This window comes from Limulus polyphemus, unplaced genomic scaffold (assembly GCF_000517525.1).
Source record: "Limulus polyphemus unplaced genomic scaffold, Limulus_polyphemus-2.1.2 Scaffold5357, whole genome shotgun sequence".
NCBI classification, from domain to species: domain Eukaryota; kingdom Metazoa; phylum Arthropoda; class Merostomata; order Xiphosura; family Limulidae; genus Limulus; species Limulus polyphemus.
Window position 1 is genome coordinate 60,136 of NW_013670967.1, and position 10,169 is coordinate 70,304.

At 33.6% G+C, this 10,169-nt stretch overlaps 1 protein-coding gene across 1 annotated transcript; it reads right to left on the reverse strand.

Annotated features, from left to right (window-relative positions):
- Positions 1-509: 509 nt before the first annotated feature.
- Positions 510-7,506, reverse strand: LOC111089135 (RNA polymerase II-associated protein 3-like; the record flags this gene model as incomplete). Its single annotated transcript, XM_022401038.1, has 4 exons — positions 510-630; positions 1,483-1,580; positions 1,872-2,198; positions 7,138-7,506. Coding segments are annotated over 4 exons (915 nt in total), but the record flags the coding sequence as incomplete, so codon positions are not given.
- Between the last annotated feature and the right edge of the window lie 2,663 nt (positions 7,507-10,169).

Consider the following 10,169-nt stretch of genomic DNA (forward strand, 5'->3'; position numbering starts at 1 on the left):
AAATATCTAACTGTCCGGATGTTTTATTATGTGTTATTACCAGCTTGGTATTTACTAAGGTTCATTACCACCCAATCAAACAGAAATATCTAACTGTCCACATAATAAAATACCCAGTAAATACCAAGCTGGTAATAACAGGGTTCATCACTACCCAATCAAACAGAAATATCTAACTGTCCACATAATAAAACATCCAGTAAATACCAAGCTGGTAATAACAGTTCATCACTTACCAATAATACAGAAATATCTAACTGTCCACATAATAAAATACCCAGTAAATACCAAGCTGGTAATAACAGGGTTCATCACTTACCAATAATACAGAAATATCTAACCATACAAATCCTATTATAAGGAGACCAACCAAAAAACAATAGAATAATTTCTAATGACACAATAATAAAACACACATTTGTGAGAAGCTTCCTGTTTTCTATATTCCTTTGTACCTTTAACGATCAAAACATCCTTAGTTGAATATGCCCCACCCATACTCTTTATTTTTACATTACAGGAATAAATGCTCTACCTTGTAAATCTTCAGATGATAAAAACATCACAAGTGTATTAAATCTGCCAATTTCTGTCAAGTTTTTCAAATATGGTAGAACATCCAGTTGTTCTCTGTAATGAACAAAATTACAATTACACACACCAAAAAATAAGAAGATCATGGATATTCTACAAACACAAAGACTATAAATTAGTTGTGATCAGAAAAATGAATGAAGAGTAAGATAAAAAACTATTAAAGCAATGAATACACTGAATCATAAACAATAGCTGAAATGCTGTTAACTGTCTCACTACAGGATCAATCCCAGGGACAGAACTCATAAACATTTTGTGCTTCTTATAGTTTTTGTACTAATACTTTTAATACATTAAAATTTGGCAAACTTTTAGTAAATATTATTTTTACTAAAAATTTGTACGTGAATATACATACAGTATTTCTATAAACTAGTCCGAGTGCTAAGTGACTTCCATGTTAAGATTAAAAATACTTTTCTCCATCTCAAAAATCTCCAATTTTTTTTGTAATCTCTAGAATCTCCTAAATAAATGTGAATCGTTTTTATTTCATTAAAACTTTATATTTTATCTGTTATTTTCTCTAACCTAAATTTATATAAGGTTGGTCAGCTTGACTGACCTCGTAACCTTGTTTTGTGACTAAGCTGTATATCTCATTTTTGTGACTAGTGTTACATACCTCTTGAACACAATACTACAACAGAGCTCTGACACAGCAAACACAGTAGTATGATACTGTATTTGTTCTATTTATTATAACTTAGGTCACAACTGACCATGTTAAAAACTTCACTGTTCTTTATGAAAATTATTATTTAAACTTTCCCTATGTGTATTTAAGTATAACTGCAGAGTTTTATTCTACTGTTAAGAAATAATTTAAGCTCTAAACTTTTTCAGAAACATTTATGAAACAAAATTGTACAGACATAGACTTACTTTAGGAAATGGCTCTTTAAGAGTGAGATGATATCTGAAAAAACTTCTGTTTCTAAGGAGTGCTTGAAAATCTCAGGGTATTTCTCTGGTGAGATTTGCTGAAACAGAGGTGGAATTTTAAAATCAATTTGATGAAAACATTAAAATATAATTACAAAAGAAACCTTAGAGATTGGATTAAATAAATGATTTACAAAAACATCGACATTAAAATTCTAGAATCCAGTGTTCAGTGGTAGTTGTTTTTATCCTTCTTTAGAGCTACCATTGAAACATGGCTTTATAATAGGTGTCAGAATTAATATGTTGAACAGCTCTGTAAAAAAATGTAATCGTGTTCAAGCTGTGAAAATGTTTAACAAAATTATCAATAAACGTTTTTTACATACCTTTAAGTATTCAAACAGTTTGTCTTTAGAATGTCGAAGCTTTCTCCAATCAGCTTGAAACTGGAAAGCAGTGTGGGGGCATCCAGGGATTACCTGGACACAAGTTAAATCTTTCACATCCTGTGTAACTGCATGTGAAGGTTTTGGTGGGACATTTTGCTGTTGGCTGGTTGTATTTACTGTATATTCTACAGCATTTGATGGCTCAGAAAGTGGCTTCACAGAAGCTTCATGACATACTAAAGGTTGCTGAGAGCCTTGCAACTTAGAGATGGGATCAAACCAGTCACTTTCGATTTCTTGGATTTCAAGTCTTCGAAATGGTTTCTTTAAAATAGAAAGTAATGTAATAAATACCAAGGAATTCATTAAATCTAAATTTACAAAGCACTTTTACCTTCAATATTTATTTAATTAGATATAGAGTATATGTAGCTTATAAAAAGACATAGGAAATGGCAAGACATTAGCACAAATAAGCCCATATGTAGAACTTTATGTTAGTAAAAAAATCAGCTGAATGAGGTAATAAAGTTAAGATAACTTCTAAACAAAATGAAACACCATAAAAAAGGAAAAAACCTGTCTGAATTTGATCAGTCCCTCCAGTTTTGCTTTTCCATAAACATTAATTAATTTCAAAGTAATAAAAGAAAAAAATATTACTAATAGAAATCTAGATTAAATTATAAGAGCTAGATACTTTCATATGGTCCCTGTTGATGTCACTTTATGCATAGTTCACAACCACCTGAAACATTTCACATCAAAGATACATACTTTTACCACACACTAGAGAAACATGGTCAAGGATGTGTATGAGTTTAACAGCAACACGAGGTTGGAAAATATTTACTTCATTACCACATAATGATGGATTCATAGACACATGGAGATCACTCAGTTTTAACAGCTAGCAATTGGTCACAACATTTTTTATGGCCACGTGAGCATGACCACAGGTTTCATAACTATATGAGAATGATGACAGGTTTCATGCCTACATGAACATGGCTATTGACTTTACATCCACATAAGGACAGCTACAAGTCTCGCATTCACACAAAGATGGCTATAAGTTTAACAGTTACACAAGGACATCCGAGTTTCATAGCCACAAAAGAGGGCTAAAGGTTTCACAGCCACAAAAGAGGGCTAAATGTTTCACAGTCACATAAAGAAGACTAAAGGTTTCACAGGCACATAAATAAGGCTAAAGGTTTCACAGGAACATAAATAAGGCTAAAGGTTTCACAGGAACACGAATAAAGCTAAAGGTTCCACAGGCACATAAAGAAGGCTAAAAGTTCCACAGGCACATAAAGAAGGCTAAAAGTTTCACAGGCACATAAAGAAGGCTAAAAGTTTCACAGGCACATAAAGAGGGTTATAAATTTGACAGGCACATAAAAAAGGCTAAAGATTTCACAGATACTCAAAGAGGGCTATAGGTTCATATCAAAACAAGAAATGCTAAAAGTTCTATAATCACACAAAGATGAACTGCAACTACACAAGGTTAACAACACATTTTATAGACACACAGTGACAACTAAGGGTTTCATAATCATGTAAGAATCACAATATTTCACAGTCACATGAGAATGACAACAGGTTTTACAGTCATGAGAATGATATGTTTCACAGTGATGCGAGAATGAAGTTTCACAGTCATGTGAAAATGATTACAAGTATCATAGTCACATAAGTATAGTAACAGGTTTTTGAGACTGATAGCTTACTTCTACATGTACAAGTTCTGTTGAAAAATACCTAAATAACCTTACAACAGCTATAAGATACTTATAAAACACTGTCAATCACCCATACCACTGTTATAAAAAAACTTGTAATAACCTTAACTACTGTTATAAAACACTGTCAATCACACATACCACTATTATAAATAAACTTGTAATAACCTTAACTACTGTTGACACTTACTACTGTTTTAAAACATTGTCAATCACCCTTACCACTGTTATAAATAAACTTGTAATAACCTTAACTACTGTTGACACTTACTACTGTTTTAAAACACCTATATTAACCTTTACAATTGTTATAAAACACTTCTAATATACTTTACCATAGAAGAACATAGACATGAAAAGCACCATCAAACCAATAGAATTGGAACACAACATATTGAGCTTCAACAACTTTTCGCTACAAATACTAGAGCATTGGACATCTTAAACCTTTACACCAAAAGCTATACATTCAATGCAGAAAGGATCAAGAAGAAACAAGTCCAAAAATTCAACAGACTTACCAAGAAAGATAATCCTATGTCTACAAAAACAGTTCATAATTACAGTTTGAAACTACTAAGTGATACAGAAAACAAGATTCTTAACCTGAGTCTAAATTTTGTCATACAACCTAACATAGTTCCAACTGTTAATATAGCTGCAACCTTATAATCTGCTGCACAAAACCTATGGCTGAACAATTCTGACATCAAATTTACACCATCCTCAGGAATGCCAAGAAACCAAAACCAAACATCACAAAACAGGAATGCACCATGCTGAACCATCTAGAACAGGACAACACTATCAATATTCTACCAGCAGACAAAGGAAACAGTACAGTCATCCTAGATGTCAAGCATTATGACACAAAGGTTAAGTAGTTACTAGACCAATGTCAATACCAAAAGATCACCAATAACCCTACAGAAAAGGCAGAGAGAGACTCATCAATAGAACATTGAACCAACTTAAGAAACAATATTTAATCAACAAGAAGCTAGCCAAAGACTTAAAAACCAACAATAATTTTCCCCCTCAATTCTACAGACTACCTAAGGTATACAAACCTAATATACCTTTAAGGCCTATCATCAGTGCCATATACTCACCTTGCCATCAACTAGCTACCTTCTTGGTACCTATCCTATCTCCACTACGAGGGAATAACAAACATTACATTCACAACTCGAAAAAATCTCATAGAACAACTCAGAAAGGTACACATCAGATCCCAGGATATTCTCATCAGTTTTGGCATCACAGACCTGTTTACCAATGTTCCTACCTCAGAAACCATTCATATCACCAGACAATGACCGTTGAATGACAACTCTCTACCACACAAAACTGACATGAAGATAGACGCCATCATAGAACTAACGAATATTTGCCTACAATCAACCGACTTCCAATACGAGGAATTCTACAAACAAACAGGTGGTCTAGCCATGGAATCACAACTCTCTCCAATCATAGTAGACATTTTCATGGACTTCCAATACAGTGAGGAATTCTAAACAAACAGATGGTCTAGCCATGGAATCACCACTCTCTCCAATCATAGCAGACATTTTCATGGACTTCCAATACGAGGAATTCTATGAACAAACAGATGGTCTAGCCATGGAATCACCACTCTCTCCAATCATAGCAGACATTTTCATGGACTTCCAATACGAGGAATTCTACAAATAAACAGATGGTCCAGCCATGAAATCACCACTCTCTCCAATCATAGCAGACATTGTCATGGACTTCCAATACGAGGAATTCTACAAATAAACAGATGGTCCAGCCATGAATCACCACTCTCTCCAATCATAGCAGACATTTTCATGGACTTCCAATACAGTGAGGAATTCTACAAACAAACAGATGGTCTAGCCATGGAATCACCACTCTCTCTCCAATCATAGCAGACATTTTCATGGAAGATTTTGAAGAAAGAGCCCTCTCATCCATACATATAAAACCAAGTTTCTACAGATGTTATGTTGATCACAGCTTTGTTATCTGGCCCCATGCTCATGAAACCTTACCAACCTTCCTAGAACAGTATAATTCTATAGATGAAAGAATTCCCTTTACCATGGAAGGAGAGAAACAAAACATCCTACCATTTCTTGACATACTCATCAGCTGCCAAGAGAGAAAAATCACCACAACTGTATACAGAAAACCACCCACACAAACAGATACCTACATTTCAAGTCCTATCATCCAACCTCGATAAAACATGGTATAATCCAATACCTAAACAAGAGAGCAGAAAACATTTGTGATAAGACATCCATCAAAACAGAACACCAAAAGATCATAGTGTTTTAAACAGAACAGTTAAACATCCTCCTTCATCAAAAATTCCCTGAAGACCACAACAGAAAGAAAAGATCAGAAAAACATTACCACTACTACCATTTACCTCCCCTACCTGCAAAATGTCAGTGAAAAACTTAAATGCATAGTCAAGAAATTCAACATAGTAGTCCGGTGGAAATCTTACAAAACATTAAGGTCCATTCTGGTAAAAAACAAACAGCAACCTACCAATGAGAAACACAAAAACATCATTTATGAAATTCTGTGTTTCTGCAATGAAACGTACATTGGAGAAACAGGAAGAAGACTTGCAACGATAATAAAGGAACATAAAGACAGTACAAGACTCATGAAAACACAAAATTCAGCCACTGCAGAACATTCCATGTCAACTGGACACAAAATAAACAGGGAAAAAACTAGAATCATTATACAGACAAATTTTGGAAGACAAGAAAAATTAAAGAATCCTTTTACATTAACACAATAAAACCTTCACTAAACAGAGTTTCCAGATTAGAGGCGAGTAACCTGTGGCTATCATTGTTTGAATCTACAAGAAGTCTCTCAGGCAATCAGAAACAGGGATAAACCAACCATTAATAACATGCTCTCCACAATCCACCAAAATACTGTAAAGACTGACAACACCATAAACACACTGACCTGAAAGCAAAAGGTAGAATACTTTCAAACATCATCCTCTACATTTGTGTTTCTACAACAGGCAGTTGCTGTCCATTCAACTAAATTTCATCAACCCTTACCACTGTTATAAAACACTTTTAATAACCCTTACCACTCTTATAAAACACTGTCAATCACCCTTACCACCATTATAAAACACCTCTAATAACCCTTACCACAGTTATAAAACACTTCTAATAACCCTTACCACTGTTATAAAACACTGTCAATAACCCTTATCATTGTTATAAATAATTCTAATAACCCTTACCACTGTTGTAAAACACTGTCAATCACCCTTTCCATTGTTATAAATATTTCTAATAACCCTTACCACTGTTATAAAACACTGTCAATCACCCTTACCACTGTTATAAAACACTGTCAATCACCCTTACCACTGTTATAAAACATTCCTAATAACATTTACCACTGTTGAAAAACAATTCTAATAACCCTTACCACCGTTATAAAGCAGTATTAATCGTCATAAAATTTTGTACCTTTGACCTAAGATGAGGTGGCTTGAAGATTGGTTCAACAATACTGCAAGTGTCTTGTTGTGAATTTAATGATTTGTTCTGCACACTGGGTAAACTAGTTAGTAGAACAGATTCTTCCTTCAGTGACTTGTTCTGCACACTGGGTGAACTAATTAGTTTAACAGATTCTTCCTTCAGTGACTTGTTCTGCACACTGGGTGAACTAATTAGTTTAACAGATTCTTCCTTCAGTGACTTGTTCTGCACACTGGGTGAACTAATTAGTTTAACAGATTCTTCCTTCAGTGAATTATGTGCTGAAGTTTCTACATTCTGTGGATCAGATGCTTCCTGATACTTTGAGTTATCCGATGGAACTTTATTGAGCTCCTACAGTAAAAATGTATGAAATAAATATATTCAATTTCCTCTTACAATTAATATAAAAAAAGTTCAAATGACAGATAATTTAATATGCAAGTTCTTTCTGTTTACACACGAAACAAGTTAAAGAAATTTATACTGAACATTTCTGTAGTTATGTAATAACTTCTACCAGAAGAGATGCCAAAAACCTTCATGAAAAATAAAAACTATTGTTTTATTGTGCACATTTAAATGATATTTTTACTTTGTTTTAATGTTAGTCTTACTTGCGAATGCCCGAAGAACTACAAAAAGCATCTACATCCACTCTACTTTAGGTTATCAGATAAGTATTCTCTGTTAGCAGTGTTTTCTGTCCTCATAGATAGTGGTTTAGACAGTAAAAAATGACACAGACATAAATTAAATATTTAATAACAGTGAGAAATGTGGATACACATTCAGAGCTTTCACTGTTTTCTAAGAAAACAAAAACAAAAAACAGTGACATGAAGTGTTCTTCTTTCTTGACTATTATCTTATTGCACTAAACTGAGTGGTTATATAACAATTCAATAATTTCACTTAGTTTAAATCTTAACGACTGAAACAGAAAAGTTTCACACTAAGTATTATAACACCATGCAATCACTTCAATCACTTCTCTTCTTACATAGATATTACATTAGGCTAATGCTTTTATGTTCATCTAACAACTTCTGATTATAAAATATGACTACGAGGATGAAGAATAGATGACTTACAACTTAATACATGATGTTAACCAACTCGTCACAGGCACCCTTTATTGCACGTAACGGGGTTATGAGCAAGATACATTCAAAATTTAATTAAGCTACTTTTTTGTTTATCTTATACTGATTAGTAAAGCATAAACTCATAGTTAATAATCCATATTTTAATAGTATACAAGTTTTAGGTTCTTAATTTTATAAGACAATATTAAAATAAATCCTGAATTCACCCTAGTGTGAGAAATGGGACATTTTTTCTGCAGGCATCCCCTCTTTCCTACTTTATTCACCACCCCCTCCAATAAGTACAATATTTAACACAAATTACTCACTATAAAATCATCACTGAGACAAAGCACAATCTTTATAGCCTTCAACTTTTTTGGTAACAGATGCATCAAATAAAAATCAGACCCCTCTTTCCACACCCACCTGTTACATCCTCTCTTTCAGGAATTGTTAATAGTTCTCTCTCATGTTTAATTTATATTATCTATAAAAAATAGAAAGCCAAGGTGTTCATCTATCAAATGACATACTAAATTAAATCTTTTTTGAACAGAGAATTGTCAATTTCTCTTTTAGTACAAGCTTCATTCCCATGGGAAAGATATTGACTAGCTTGGATGAATTTATAACGGCTCTTGCCGCATAGTTAGAGAGCCAGAAAAATTGTGATAGATATGAGGCATTGTCTAAATTTTGCATGTTATTATTCTATGTTTTTTGGTGCATTATTTAATTAAATAGAAATTATTTAGTGCACCATTAATACAAAAAAGTAGGGTTAAGTGTTATTGACAGTCAGCAGCAAAAAAAGGTCCATGTAAGTACTTTATTTCTTGTTTTTCATGTGTATTTTTTACTTATTATTATAAAAGTAACTCAAATGTAAAAATAGGAATCTCTTTAGGTTAGTTAGGGTTAGATTAGGTGAAATAAAGCTACATTATAGAGATCCACCTAAATTAACTCTCAACCAAGGAACTGAAGTTATAATTTTCCTCTACTGAAAATGTATTTCCGACAGGTACTTACCTCCTCTCACAAGATTAGCTATTCTTGTTCAGTGCTGCTCTCTATATGCAAACATTTTTCTTTACACATGCCACAAGCCTTCCACTCCCCCCTATTGGAATTGCTGTATTCCACATTTTTCTCTCATGCATATCATCATGCATTACCTCATAACCAATAGGAGCATGATATGCTCATATGACTCTCTCTATGCTCCTCTACCAAACAATTACTTCAAAGTTTGGCAGAAGATGTTAGCACTGGAGAAAAGTTGGGAGGAAGGGGGGGTGTGTGTGAGAGGAGGAAAGTAACTATTGGAAATACATTTTCAGTATACAAAAATTATAACTTTTGATATGGTACTTACCCCCCCCCCCCTCACAAAATTAGTTAGAATCCCACATTGAGAAGGAGGAGGGACTGGTGCAATAGAATGACAGAAGTACCTCCCAAAAGCATCCAAAAGATACCCCTGAAAACGAGAGATACAGATCGGAAGATCAAAAGAAGAGAACCGCACCACTTCTGAGGCCTGAGAAAAAATGCTGGTCGTTGATGTAACCCCCGAAGTAGTAACATTAACCTCAGAATTCATTGCACAGAAAAGGTTCACCAAATTCGAGTGCAAAAATAAAGCAACTAGAATTAGCTGATAAATACTAATATTGAAAATCCATCAGAATTAATTCTCAACCGTTATTTACTTTTCCAGTAGAAAATAAGTTACAGCTACATTAGAGAGATCCATCAGAATTAATTCTCAACCAAGTAAATAACTCCAGTAGAAAATAAGTTACAGCTACATTAGAGAGATCCATCAGAATTAATTCTCAACCAAGTAAATAACTCCAGTAGAAAATAAGTTACAGCTACATTAGAGAGATCCATCAGAATTAATTCTCAACCAAGTAAATA